This window comes from Tachysurus vachellii, chromosome 21 (assembly GCF_030014155.1).
Source record: "Tachysurus vachellii isolate PV-2020 chromosome 21, HZAU_Pvac_v1, whole genome shotgun sequence".
In the NCBI taxonomy this organism is placed as follows: Eukaryota; Metazoa; Chordata; class Actinopteri; order Siluriformes; family Bagridae; genus Tachysurus; species Tachysurus vachellii.
The window spans coordinates 17794365-17809674 of NC_083480.1; the positions used below are offsets into that span (position 1 = coordinate 17794365).

A 15310-nucleotide genomic window follows, 5' to 3' on the forward strand; every position below is an offset into this window, starting at 1 on the left:
TATTGTGATTCAAGTAGAAAGAGACAAGATTTTTAGTGTTGTCTCACCGTAGGAACCCTTTATAAAGAAAATGTTTAACATGGTTTAATACATTAAGACAGTGATATTAATGATTCATACTGTATACAGGCAGAAATGATCAGTGACTTGTGAGAACTAAATCTGTTTCACACTGAGATTATATCTGTCTAGTATTCAGATGATGGTCTTATCTACTTTCCTGTTAATAGTATGCTTTATTAATAAGGTGTGTACTAAATTTGGTCTTTTATCATCACTACTCTTCCCCAATCAGATGACTACAGTGATTACAATCATCACAAAGCTGTCTATTGTTCTCCAGATATTTGTCAATGATAGGTGAATGATACGAGAAGTTCTGTTGCTCAACAAAAACTGTTACTGAACTATTTTTTTACAACATTTGAAATATTGCTATAGACTTTATGTTCTAGCGTTAAAGAGAAAAATGTGGACACTTTTTTTACATCTATATCTGTAAACATTTTGATGTACTAAACCTTTAGTTAATGAAACATTTCCCCACTTGAAATATCTCAGTCTTTCTGTCCTGGTGAACAGTGTAGCTGCTATCATCATGATTACATATAAAACTTCTATGGAGGGTTTCATCTCAGTTATTAACAAACATAAAAACCTGAACATGGAAAGACACGATATGTTTCACTGCTGAGTTTTTACAGTCAAGTGTAATCATTCTCATAGCTAGTAAACACACTCACACACACACACACTATAAATATAATGTGTCATTTAGTTACTGATGCATTATTCTGTATTAAAGATTACATTTTTTATAGAGATTAAACAGTAGTGACTCTTTTTGTCCTGAACTGACCTGTGTGTTCTGAACTGAGAGAGTGAAGAGTGTTTTATTGTCTCTCTGCAGATTATGTGGTTCTGGTGTCTCAGATGAAGGCTGTGCTGCTCTGACTTCAGCTCTGAGATCAAACCCCTCACACCTGAGAGAACTGGATCTTTCTAGGAATAAACTCAGTGACTCAGGAGTGAAGAGTCTCTCTGCTGTACTGAAGAATCCTCACTGTAAACTGGAGACACTGAGGTAAGATCATCTCTCTGAGAGTCACATGACCTGATCCTCAGTAAGACACATTTATTACTTGCTAAAGAACTTTGAATTGTACATAACAGAGAGAGAAAGACTTTGACTTTTAATGCACCAACGTGAAGGTCTGGCTCTACTGGCTGACACATTAGATATGCTGTCCAAAGGGGAAATCACATACTGTGATTCACTTCGATCACCATATGATCACCATTCGATTTCCATATGTCTACCTCCTTTAGAAATATTTCAAACGTTTGCATCTTTGGTTTGTACCACTCATTATTGTCACTTTTCCCTTCATCTTCATTAAGTAGCACTTGTACAGACTGGTGAGAATCTTTAAAATCATTTAATGCCACATTTATCTGTTCAAGGCCTGTGTTAACAGTTTCAATATCTCCACTCTTCATTAATTCTTTTAGTTTCTCTTGTAATCAACTCAATCTTTTAGTACGATCTCCCCATAGAAAACCGTTTAAACGTTTAACGTGGTTTATTACATTAAGACTGTGATGTTAAAAGAACGTGATGTTAAAGACAGTGATATTAATGATTCATACTGTATACAGGCAGAAAGGATCAGAGACTCGTGAGAACCAAATCTGTCTCACACTGAGATTATATCTGTCTAGTGTTCAGATGATGGTCTTATCTACTTTCCTGTTAATAGTGTGCTTTATTAATAAGGTGTGTACTAAATTTGGTCTTTTATCATCATTACTCTTCCCCAAACAGATGAATACAGTAACAATCATCACAAAGCCGTCTATTGTTCTCCAGACACTTGTCAATGATAGGTGAATGATACGAGAAATTCTGTTTCCAAACTATTTTTTTACATTTGATTTATGGATGTTGACTTAAACATCTGCAAACATTTTGAGGTACTAAACCCTTTTCTTCAGATAAAATACATGGATGGAAACATAGCTAATGAAACATTTCCCCACTTGAAACATCTCAGTCTTTCAGTCCTGGTGAACAGTGTAGCTGCTATCATCATGATTACATATAAAACCTCTATGGAGGGTTTCATCTCAGTTATTAACAAACATAAAAACCTGAACATGAAAAGACACGACATGTTTCACTGCTAAGTTTTTACACACAAGTGGTATCATTCTCATAGCTAGTAAACACAAACACACAGAGAAAAAATAGAATTTGTTATATATGTTTTAATCTTATTTTTTACTTTTGATACTGTATTTCATAGTGATTAAAGACTGCAGTGACTCTTTGAAAAAGTTTCTTCTGAACTGAGAGACTGATGAGTGTGTCATTGTGTCTCTGCAGGTTGTGTGAATGTGAAATCTCAGATGAAGGCTGTGCTGCTCTGAGTTCAGCTCTGAGATCAAACCCCTCACACCTGAGAGAACTGGATCTGTCTTGGAATAACCTCACAGACTCAGGAGTGAAGAGTCTCTCTGCTGTACTGGAGAATCCTCACTGTAAACTGGAGACACTGAGGTAAGATCATCTCTCTGAGAGTCACATGACCTGATCCTCAAGGCACATTTACCATATGATGCAAAGTTTGGATTGACACAAAACAAACATGTCTTTTTGTGATCCCAGGTTCTAGTTGTTCTGAGAGAGATTTTGACTTTTAAGATGCCTTTAATGCACCAATCTAACATATTAAATATTTATAAACTCTATTTAACTCCCTGCCCTAAAACCCCAAACTCTATTCAGTCTGTTCTTATTTTTGAGTCCATGTAAGTAGAAAGTCCACACTCAGAAGACCTTCACAAGTCCAAGCAAATAGAAACTCTGTAAATGTAGATCAGATATCCAAGTTGTATTAGTTTGAGTTTATAGATACAAGTATTTGTCCAGTGTTTGTTTAAGATACAGGAGTGGACTGACTCCACACTGACATGTCCAGTCTAATATGTAGAAACAGAGAAGAAAACAAGAAACAGTGTCAGATCCTGTCTACAACTAAACTAGAAGTCTTTCCTACCTCTAATGTCTATTTCCTGAGTTGAAATCTTCTCTAGGAGACAGGACCTTCAGCTTCTCGTTAAGGCTGGTATTAACTTAACTACTAAACTTATCTATCTATCTATCTATCTATCTATCTATCTATCTATCTATCTATCTATCTATATATATATATATATATATATATATATATATATATATATATATATATATATATATATAATTGTATATAATATTTTATTATATTTATATTTTTTTTTTTACCCACTCACTAGAAACATCTCAGTCTTTCAGTCCTGGTGAACAGTGTAGCTGCTATCATCATGATTACATATAAAACTTCTATGGAGGGTTTCATCTCAGTTATTAACAAACATAAAAACCTGAACATGAAAAGACGTGACATGTTTCACTGCTGTTTTTACAGTCAAATAGCATCTCTCTCTAACAGACACACACATTAAATATTTGTTATTTATTTATCGATTTCTCATTATTGTTGATAAAGATTTTGTGTTTCATAGAGATTAAAGACTGCAGTGACTTTTTATTGAAAAAGTTCCTGCTGAACTGATCTGTGTGTCCTGAACTGAGAGAGTGAAGAGTGTGTCATTGTGTCTCTGCAGGTTGTGTTATTGTGAAATCTCAGATGAAGGCTGTGCTGCTCTGAGTTCAGCTCTGAGATCAAACCCCTCACACCTGAGAGAACTGGATCTGTCTTGGAATAAACTCAGAGACTCAGGAGTGAAGAGTCTCTCTGCTGTACTGGAGAATCCTCACTGTAAACTGGAGACACTGAGGTAAGATCATCTCTCTGAGAGTCACATGACCTGATCCTCAGTAAGACACATTCTCTAATAGTGAGACTGAAGCAGAGGTTTTAGGTTCAGCATCAAATATCCTGAGGAGGAAAATCATTTCATTTCAGTCCACATTGATGTATTTTCCTGATCTGATCACAGTATTCAGTGTGTGTAGTAATATAAACAGATCAGGGCCGAGTTTCCTAAAATCATCACAGCACAAAGATCATTGTTTAATGATAGAGCGAGCATCACTTTGAACACTCTCTCTCCCAGTTACAGTGATCTTAACTTTGAAATTTAATAAACTCAGCCATGATTGTTCTTGTAAATTAGATTAAATTGAATGTAACACACACACACACACACACACACACACACACAGCCCAAATTATGAATCTTTTATTAAATGATTAATAAATGATTATCTAAGTTATGTGTCTATTTTAGTGTAAGTCAAACTGAACTAAACATTTCTGACAGAAAGTCTGATTTTCTTTTTACTTGTGTGTTTATGTTGATCATCTGTAATGTTTCATGTGTGTTCCTGACACAGCTCATTTACATGTAGTGACACTCACACAAACTATACAGTACATTCCAGATATAAAATGTAGTAATCCATTCAAATTATATAAACCTAGAGAGTGAAGAGTGTGTCATTGTCTCTCTGCAGGTTGTGTAATTGTGAAGTCTCAGATGAAGGCTGTGCTGCCCTGGGTTCAAACCCCTCACACCTGAGAGAACTGGATCTGTCTGGGAATAACCTCAGAGACTCAGGAGTGAAGAGTCTCTCTGCTGTACTGGAGAATCCTCACTGTAAACTGGAGACACTGAGGTAAGATCATCTCTCTGAAAGTCACATGACCTGATACTCAGTAAGACACAGTTATTACATGCTACAGAATCAGCTCTCCAGTCTTAAGCTACAGAACTTGAGGTGATTTACAAGTATTTCAGATAAAGAAAAATCAAATACACAAATATATCAACAGTGGCGGTTCTAGACCATTTCAACTCTGGGGGCCAAGCTGGGGCCAGTTGTATTGTTAGAGGGGCCAGTTACATTTAGACCTTATTGTTGTCATATCATTTTCTGCACTGCACTGCAGGCATTAACAGGCAAAATACCATGTTTATAATCATTCAACAATGTATTTGCATTTCAATTTTATTTTTTACATTTGCATTACATATTCAGTATCAGTCACAGTAACTGTATTCTACGATTTTTGTAGCAAATTCATCTTATAAATTCATATATATATATATATATATATATATATATATATATATATATATATATATATATATATATATAAGTATGTATACCCTTTTCATAAATATTGAGAATGAAGTTTTAAGTGCCCTCATTACTTCATCTGTCTAAGTATTTTTAAGTTTTCCATTATTTGCTGATGAGAATGTATTTATTTTACCACCCTCATTTTTACTCTGTCATGTCTTTTTGTTGTTATTACTACAATTATATACAAAAATATTTTGTTGGTATTAGTATTACCTGAACTATCTGGCTCTGTCTCACTGTATACCTTATCTTTTCTTTGGAAGAAAGACATGATGTCCTTCTACAGTATCTCTTCATTTTGGTGAGAAGTATAGAGCAAAAGCAATGGGGACCAAGAAGCTTATGAATTAATTTACTGAAAATAACTGACTTGCTAGGTAACTAACTCAGAACCATGAGTTTGTTGATCATGTATTTTATCCCTTTTCAAACTGCCACAAACTAACAAATGGCCAGGATGAGATTAGTACTTAAGTAAAGTTGGCCGCATATTCAGATTGGAGTTTCCCGAGTCAATAACTCCTGAGCTAAACGCTCTAATTACACAAATAACACCTCTTTTTTATCGTAGTAATGTAGAGGCAGCTACAACCCAATTTTCCTCAATATCAGCTTTCCTCCGCGTTGGACAAAATACACAAGTCTCTATGTGCGAACACCTAAGAGACAGATTCCAAGGGACCGTCTGCAAAGTGCAAAACCCGAAAAGAGAATAAAAAAACAGTCAATAACTTCACTGTAATACACTGTACTGTCACCAGCTCACACATCACTGATGTCCTGATAGTTATACTACAACACTTATTTGGGGGAAATGTCTTTTCGTTTAATTTTCATGATTTTTCATTAAAAAAAATCAATAACCACGTAATACAGTATTCGCTTTTCGGCTGTAAACTCAGGAGTTATTGACTCGGGAAACTCCAATCTGTGAATATGCGGCCAACTTTACTTAAGTGAGATTAGCTGATCTAACGTTATGCATTTACATATGCATTACTTCTGTAATGCATTTAATACAAATACAACATATTAACAACTTTACTCACCTCTATATTTCCTTCTTTGCTTGAAGTCTTCAACTATAATATTTTAAAAACTTTCACCAACTTCTGAGTAGAAAAAATCTACAGATGAATGTTCTACGATACCGTTGTGTTCCGCTTTAAGCAGTCCCTCTAAAAAAATGTGTGGGTTACATTTCTGTTCCGCGTTGCTACTGTCTAATAACGGATGTAAAAAACAACGATCGCAAAAAAAACAGTTTTATGAAAATTATTTTTACAAGGGGGTCCAAGCTTGTTGTCACAGGGGCACTGAAACCCCCCGCCCCCGCCCCCAGAACCGCCAGTGTATATCAACACATTAACAGTTCATAATTTTTTTTTTTTTTTTTTTTGCTCATTTCTATAAACAGCATCTGGTTCAGGTTCATATTCAGTGAGTTACTTTTTCCTTGTTTACTTTTAGGTGGTGAAGAAGTTTTATCTGAACCAGTCTGGCTGTTTTCCTCTGATCTCATCAACAAGGAGTTTCCACAAACAGAACTGTGGCTCACTCAGTGTGTGTTTTGTTTTTCACTCCATTCTGTGTAAAATATACAGACTGTTATGTGTAAAAATCACAGCTCATCTGGAGGCAAAAACCATGACACGGTTAAAGTCACAGAGATCTGACTTTTTCTTTATTCTGATGTCTGATGTAAACATTAACTGAAGATCTTACCCTGTATATATACTCTGTTGTGTGTTCTGTGTGTGATGTTTTTTGTGTGGATTTTTTTATTTTTTTTTTTTCCATTTTATTTTTTAGTTGGAAATAAACTTGAAGTTGAAGATGTGTTTTTACACCATTTTTGATGTCTTGTAACACACACATACCAGCACTTTCTCTCATCACATAGGTTTTTTCTTTTAAATATATACAACACACGTCTTTTAAACTGTCTTTAATTAGGCTCTAGATACAGCATCCAATACTTGTATAATAGATTTCAGTACATAGATTAATAAAGTATCTACCTACCTACCCAACCAACTTCCCACCCACCAACCCCAGAACACCATAATACTTCAAAAAATAACAATATAACATCACAAAACAAGCTGAAGATTTTGTCTAATGAATGCATGCAATATACAGTAAGTTCCACCCAAACCTTGTTGCTAAACATTTTTGCAACTGTTTCAGGTTGTTATGATCAAGTGTGTAGGTTCTGAAATGTTCCATAGCAGGAAAGTCTTACCGCTTTGGTGTTTAAACAGTATTTATCTCACACATTTAATCCAAAGATAGTTTATTACTGCGAACAGCGAGTCACTGAACAATATTAATCTAGACACAGAGAAAACTACATACATTAGACCTGATCTATTTCATATCCTGTGTAATTTACTAATATATTAGATATGTAATTATTTATCATTTTAATAGTACAAGAAAAGTCAATAAAGAGTATAAATTAAAGTAAAAATGTATCTATGGGACAATACATTTCTACTGAAAGATACAACAATGTTAATAAAGTAAATATTTAATAAAGTGATATAATGCATAAATATAGAATAGAAATGACCCAGTTTCACAGAGACTGTTTGTATTGGAAAGACAAAATGTTAATACATTAAACCTACACAAAGTCATTTTACATTTTTTTTCTAATGAGAAATGTTTGCGAAAATAAGTGATAGAATGTTTTTGGATTCACTCAGAGAAGACTTCTGAATCCTGCTGCTGCTGCTATACTGAGGTGACAAGAACCCTGTCTATTTCCAATAATATTTCATTTAACAGATAAATGAATAAAATTTAAATCATCATCAAAAGATCCTTCTTTAGGACAGGGACACTATTATTTCTCTCCATCAGTCCACCCTGTTAACTTATCAATAAAAGGTTAGACCACACCAACACCATATGTGATGGCTAAAACAACACTTTACAACTGTCCCTACACTGACAGCCATGATGAAACTTTCTATACAAACTACACACTATAGCTAAGATACATGCTAGCTATGGCTGTTAAAGGTAAGCAAATGCTGATTAAAATTATATGACTTTACAATTCTCATGCAAACAGTTTAGACAGTATAACAAATTAAGTATTTTATTTACATTTTAACCCATACAGCATAATACTTTTTACTTAAGATATTCTGGTTTTGTTAGGTTATTTCATGGGATGCTGATGATGGGGATAATGTGTACAGAGGATGTTAAAGACTCTGTGGTCAATGTCGCCATCTGGTGGTGGAATTTGATCAGGACACTTTTTAAATACTGAACAGTTATGAGGTATGACGTAGGGGAAGAAACGTAGTGTTACTTCTATCACCTGGGGCCTGTTTCAGAAAGGAGGTTCAACCAACTCTGAGTTTAAACTTGACAAACCCTGGCATGTGAAACTCTGAGTTTTCGATTACAGAACAGCTGAAATTAGTTAGTTTTATCAACTCTAAATTGACTGACTCCGAGTTAAGCGCGTGCACCACAACTAAAAAAAAGCCATTATCAATGGAGCGCAGATATAACGAGTCACCATGGCAACAGCGTCAGACAAAAAAAAGTCTGCATATTTCTCACCAGGAGAACTGGAAGTGCTTATGCAAGCATATGGAGAATATGAACACGTATTTAAAAAAAAACAACACTGCTGTATAAAACAATAGTGGATTTAACATCAAATTTTAAAAGGTATATTTTTAATGTAAACTTCTCCCTCTAGTTACACACTTTGTTCAATTCAAGGATAATTTGTGCAATTGTATATTGTTTATTTGAAAGCATTAGAAATACAGTTTCTTGTCTCACCTTATTGTTCAAGTGGTTGAGGTTGATTTGGGATTTAGAAAGTAATTAATAAGTAAGTAGACCAAAATAATAAGTAGACCAATACATTCTAGAGATAGTAATTATTACATTAATCTAATTAGACTTGTTGATGATGTCATTTGTAGTTAGTAATTAAGAACTATTTTAGAGTAAATTCCCAGCTGTTATAATATCAGAGGTGAAACCAGAAGAACAGTATTTTATTTTATTAGGAAACAATACAAAAATTGTAGAAAGCGCTTAAGAGCGAGGCACACTTTCCTGACCGCTCTGCAAACAGTAGCCTTACTAATATGTTCCGCATCCCCGATGTTATACACAAAACTACCATTTGCAAAGAAACATAAGGTACCGCAAAGCATCTGCTCGGATGTAAGAGCACGGCCGCGATGGCTGATGTAAGGATGGATGAGATTATGGATCTTATTGACTGTAAAGAAAAAAGGTACCGCTCAAATAAAAATGCATAGGGAGGTGACAAAAATCCACTCTGGGCTCAAACGAATTATTACAGACACTTCATCAACAGGATCGTCCATAAAAGGACACGCCATTTCATTCATTTTACATTTACGGCATTTAGCAGACCCCCTTACCCAGAGTGAAATTTGTTTCAATTTATACAACTGAGCAATTGTGTCCACAAAAGCTTGGTGGACCTGGGATTTGAACCCATGACCTTCTGATCAGTAGTCCATCACCTTAACCACTGAACTACCACATCCCACATTCCCTTTGATGCTCTCTGCGTAACTGAAATGTGGACAATTAATGAGGTGTTTAAACATCGCTTCCTCTTTAAAAAAGGGGAGGAGACCGACAGAAACTGTGGGTTTACCGAAGAAAACCTGCTCCCACCAGGTTAGGTTCACAGAGTAAGTTACTATGGTAACTGACTCTGAGTATAAGTTACCTCTCTTTCAGAAACGGGCTTAATTTAACCTGCTTTCTCAGGTTTAACATACATCTCATTCTGAAACACAGTTTCCCTCATTTCAGGGTTATACTCAGAGTTTTCACTTAACCTCCTTTCTGAAACAGGCCCCAGGTGAAGTTCTCCGCTAGATGAACACCAAGAAATTTGGTGCTCCTGACAGGAGAGGTTTGAAAGCTAAATTGAGTTTTTTTTCAAGCACATTTTAAACAAATCATTCCTGTCAAATAAGGATTAAAAATAATGTAATACAAGTACGTAGTTTTTATGTATTAAGAACTTTATGCTTAAATACATTGTGGTGTAGGTTTTGTTGCGTTTTGTTTCATGGGGATGGTTTTTAATCAATGTCGCCATCTGGTGGTGGGACTTTGGTAATAACAGTCAGTTAAATAAATATATTCAGAAAAAAATAAAGCGATTTTTTTTTGTAAATGTAGATTATAGCAGAAAACTACAAAACAGAATCATTAAACGGAGGATAGACAAAGATGTGTAAACTTTTATTATAGAAGTTCACGCCTCTTGTAAAAGTATTTTGTCCTCGAAGCCATTTTGATGAGTTGTTTATAAACGGTAAGATTTCTCTCTCTCTCTCTCTCTCTCAAAAAACATCACAATCAAGAATAATAGGATTAATGTTTGTATACTGTGTGTATATAGAAATAAAATGACGAAAAATGACCTAGTTTTTGGTAAAAGTTTTATTTTGGACATAAAGGAGGTATGATGTAGTGGAGTTATATAAGTGTTACTCGTGTCATCTGAACAAAATATCATGTTACATTCGGACTAATTTCTCTCCTCTATATGAATAGTGAAATGGAATAAACTCTAACATTGATTCCACCAGTGACTTTAACACGTCATTTAGTCAGATCATAATTTAAAACTTTTGTATCGGGCTTCAAACTTTGACCTGTTTACAGCAGAGTTGAGCAGATTCACCAAACAAAGTAGGGCTGAAACGATTCCTCGAGTAACTCGATTACAAAAAATTATCGAGGCAAATTCATCTGCCTCGAAGCCTCTTTTAATTCGTTTTAAAGCTCACGTCACGTTTTTGTGCAAATATTTTGTGTGTGTGTGAGAGAGAGAGAGAGAGAGAGAGAGAGAGAGAGAGAGAGAGAGAGAGAGAACGCGCTTACGTCAAAGTGGAAGGAGACGCGAGGAGTTAACGGTCTTTTGAGTTGAGGGCGCGTGCGCGTGCTAGTGCGGGCTGCAAAATGGAAGGGCGCGATAACAATGTAAAAGAGGAGAAACAAACAGGAGAAAACGACAGAAAATGTCCAAGGTTTGGGCCACAATCAGAGCGTCTGTTTTCAGCAGCAGGAAACATTGCTTCAAAGCGCAGGACAAGCCTCAGTTCTGAGCATGTTGATATGTTTACCTTTCTTCATTGCAATCACATGCTCCTTTAAAGACTTTTAAAGCACACACACGGAGAGAGAGAGACTTTTATATTCTGATTAATATACAGTATATATGCTTAAAGCACTCGGTGTGAAACCATGCATGACTCTAGTTCCAGGTTCCTGTCCATGTTTTTGCTTCTTAAATACCACAAATCATTCCAAGAAGACAGTAAAGGTTTATGTTATGCCTGAGCTGTAGATTTTGAATAGTTCTGAAAGTTAAGTTGCATGACTTAAAGGCAGTATTTTTATTACTATTTATTTTAATGTATGCCTTAGTTTTGATACTTTAGAAAAGTAATTTGAAAGTAATTTATTTTTTTGTTTTTGCATCTCAGAAAAGGGTTCATTTAAAGCCCAGAATGTTTGACACTTAAATGTACTTAATTCTTCTCAGTCAACTTTGTCATTGTTCACTGTACAAGTACAGACAGAGAAACAATGGTTAATATCTAAATGTTTATTTTTGATAGAAAATATTGTTCTATGCATTGCATACTATGCATTTAAAAAATAAAAGTTAATTTTTCTAAAAAAGGAAACCAATTAGATGTTCATTTTAAGAGACCCGTCTTATTTTCTCTTGTATATTTAATATTGCTCTTTAATTAAGCAAAAATCAATTTTATCCGATTAATCGATTTAAATTTTTGGTAGAATACTAAAATATTCGATAGCTACAGCCCTAAAGCAAAGATCAAGATTTTATAACTCTTTATGGATCATAACCATGAACTAGAAACTTCTATTTTTAATGTTAATGTTTTAATGTATTTTTAATGTTTATGAAATAATCCAGACACTTTAAAAATGATATGACCTGACACCAGCATAATAATAATAATAACAATAACAATTGTTATTGTTATTATTATTATCATCATCATCATCATTATTATTATTAGCATATATTTATTAATAATCATTATATTTATTCTGTGTAAAATATAGAGAATGATGTGTAGGATGATCTCAGGAGATCCATAATTTCTAAAATCTTTAAACCAGCTTGTCTGCTACCAAGAATATTAATTTTACTATTACGTATCAATAAAAATAGCTAATAATAATAATAACTAGATTTGTAAAGTTCGTCGCGACAAACATTGATGTTGGCTTTGACAAGGCAAGTATTCGCAAAGGCCGGTGCTTTTTGGAGGCGAGTGGACATAAGGGTCAGTGTTACTTTTGGAGGCAAGTGGACAGAAAGATAGGGTGCCAAAACATTTGGAGGCAAGTGGAGATGAACATGTGACCTCATCCGAATACTCCTGAGGAAGTTCCCCTCATTGGGCTGAGTGTTTTGATATGTCACATGTTCATGTTGTGCTCATTTTTTATTTTCACGTAACATCACGTAACGTCACGTGATGTCATCAGAATACACGTGAGGAAGTTCCCCTCATTGTTCTGAGTGTTTTGATATGTCACATGTCCATGTTGTAAAAAGTTTTTTGTTTATAATGGGAGTCTATGGGAAAAAAGGCCAATTTGAGACCCGGTACCGGAAGTACCGGTACTCGGATCGCTTAGAAAAGTAATAGCAACAAACTTCAGACCAGGGACTACGACATATCCGAATTTGGTGCATGTGGCTCGAAAGCCCTAGGCCGCATTAAATTTTATATATTTTTGTCTAAGCTTAAATAGGAAAACAGAATGTTGGCTTCTACAAAGCGACATAATAACTGTAGAAAAGGCCACTACATAGTAAATGTCCAATTTGGATGTAAACATAAGCTGCACAGCTCCAGGTTCCTCGGTTGGCCCCAGAGTTTGAGATACTGTATATATTGATGTTTATTCTGAATATGGCCCGATGTCATTCAGAAGTTTCAGTAGGTGGTCACATTTATAAATTATTTAACCTGCCACACTCATCATCAGCCTAAATGAAGAATACATTCTGAACCAAAAGCTTCCTAAACTGGTATTGAGTTGAGGACAAGAACAAGGTTGATGGAAAAAAAAGTTGTGAAATCTTTGCTGTGTTTTCTTCTGTATGAAGAGGTATGTGATAAAATAAAATATCTTATGTTCTGTTTGTGTTGTTCAGTATTTCCCAGGTTATGAGTTCTGTCTCTCCACTATCCAGCTGTGTCTCTATAAAGACTGTCATGGATCCTCCTCTAATATTAACAGAGGGAGACTCCTCATCTGGACACAGGTAAGATCCTCTGTATAAACAAATATCTGTATAAACAAATATCTGTGTGGAAATCAGCTTACACAGTCTGTGTATTGTAAACCTTTTTTTTTACACAATTGTAACACAATTTTTTGATTATGGTAAAAGTGAAGCTCTTACTATCGTACCCAATGCTCTCTGTCCTACTTATTAGTTTAGCACTATGTCTGGTGTGATGGCTGTCTTATAGTCTGTGAGAACCTGGATGTCTTGCCTTATGTACTGAGGGTCAGAGGTGTTAAAATCAGCAGCCTGTAAATGTGCTTCAGGTCCTTGATTCATTGCTTCAGCTTGGTCCTGGATGCACTGTAAACTTCCTGGTCTCCAGACATTAAAGGAACATTTTGAGTCTTCAGTACGAAACAAAATTATTTATTCATTCAAGGTTTTTGTTTGGGATGTTTTAACTGTCTTAAGGGCAGTGACTCAGTCAATACAAATGTTGAAATTGTGAAAAACAGTGTTTGTGTAGATGTCAGTGTGTGTATGGGAGTCCACTACACTTTGTCCACACACACGTACACCAAACACACGTACACCACACACACACACACACACATACACAATCGTACATCACACACACGTACACCACACACAGACACACACACAAACACACACACGTACACCACACACACTCGCTTGCTTTAATTACTGAGACAGACTGGGTATTGTCTTTATTTTGGATTTAATTGGGGGATTAATTTCAGTGCATTGACTTGGTGATACAATGTTGTTGTTGTTCTTTTGGCTGCTCCCTGTTCGGTCACCACAGTGAAAAATCCAGTCTATACATTTGACCTGGCAGTGAGAGTGCAGGATCCTGCCACTGGTCCATTAGGGGACCTCTGACTTCTTGATACAATATTCTGTTTTTTGTTTAGTTACAATGAATAAACAAAATACAAAAACTATTAACAGTATCTTATATTAATCTCATGCTAAATGACCACATCATGTCTGTGTTTACCAGTGTCTGTTACTGTTATTGACACTGTAAACTTTTTTTTATATTCAGTTGTAGAAATTGTGTGTATTTTGTGTTCAGTGTAAAACAGGTAAAGAGACCAGACTCATCATTACCCAGCTGTGTCTCCATGAAGAGTGATCAGTCTATGGGTCTTCCTCTTGTATTCAAAGATGGAGAGCCGTCACCTGGACACAGGTAATAATGCCTGAATTCTCTGAGCTTTGTTTTTGCTTGTCTGGTCAGCAGATTTTCAGTGTTCTCTCAGAAAACCTCCTTTAGGATGTAAACTTTCACCAACAGATCTGAGGTACTTTAAACATATAACAGTTAAATGTTGTATCAGAAAAAATAATAACCAGTCATGATCAAATATTCAAATTGAGGACTATAATAGAACTTTTTTTACACAATTTTAACACATTTTTTTGATTATGGTAAAAGTGAAGCTCTTACTATCGTACCCAATGCTCTCTGTCCTACTTATTAGTTTAGCACTATGTCTGGGTGTGATGGCTGTCTTATAGTCTGTGAGAACCTGGATGTCTTGCCTTATGTACTGAGGGTCAGAGGTGTTAAAATCAGCAGCCTGTAAATGCACTTCAGGTCCTTGATTCATTGCTTCAGCTTGGTCCTGGATGCACTGTAAACTTCCTGGTCTCCAGACATTAAAGGAACATTTTGAGTCTTCAGTACGAAACAAAATTCTTTATTCATTCAAGGTTTTTGTTTGGGATGTTTTAACTGTCTTAAGGGCAGTGACTCAGTCAACACAAATGTTGAAATTGTGAAAAACAGCATTAGTTGTTGTTGTCAGTGTGTG

At 35.3% G+C, this 15310-nt stretch overlaps 1 protein-coding gene across 5 annotated transcripts in view; it reads left to right on the forward strand.

Moving 5' to 3' along the window:
- Positions 1–15310, forward strand: part of LOC132837650 (NACHT, LRR and PYD domains-containing protein 12-like) — a 95449-nt gene that overhangs the window by 51588 nt on the left and 28551 nt on the right. For 2 of the 5 annotated variants that reach the window (XM_060857422.1, XM_060857423.1), the window contains exons 11-14: positions 911–1084; positions 2387–2560; positions 3667–3840; positions 4520–4681. In XM_060857422.1, the coding sequence (XP_060713405.1) occupies positions 911–1084; positions 2387–2560; positions 3667–3840; positions 4520–4681 (684 nt within the window). Of the gene's footprint in view, positions 1–910; positions 1085–2386; positions 2561–3666; positions 3841–4519; positions 4682–5415; positions 5451–6622; positions 6924–15310 lie in introns of those variants that run through there. The other 3 variants (XM_060857426.1, XM_060857425.1, XM_060857424.1) reach the window with 3 other exon arrangements.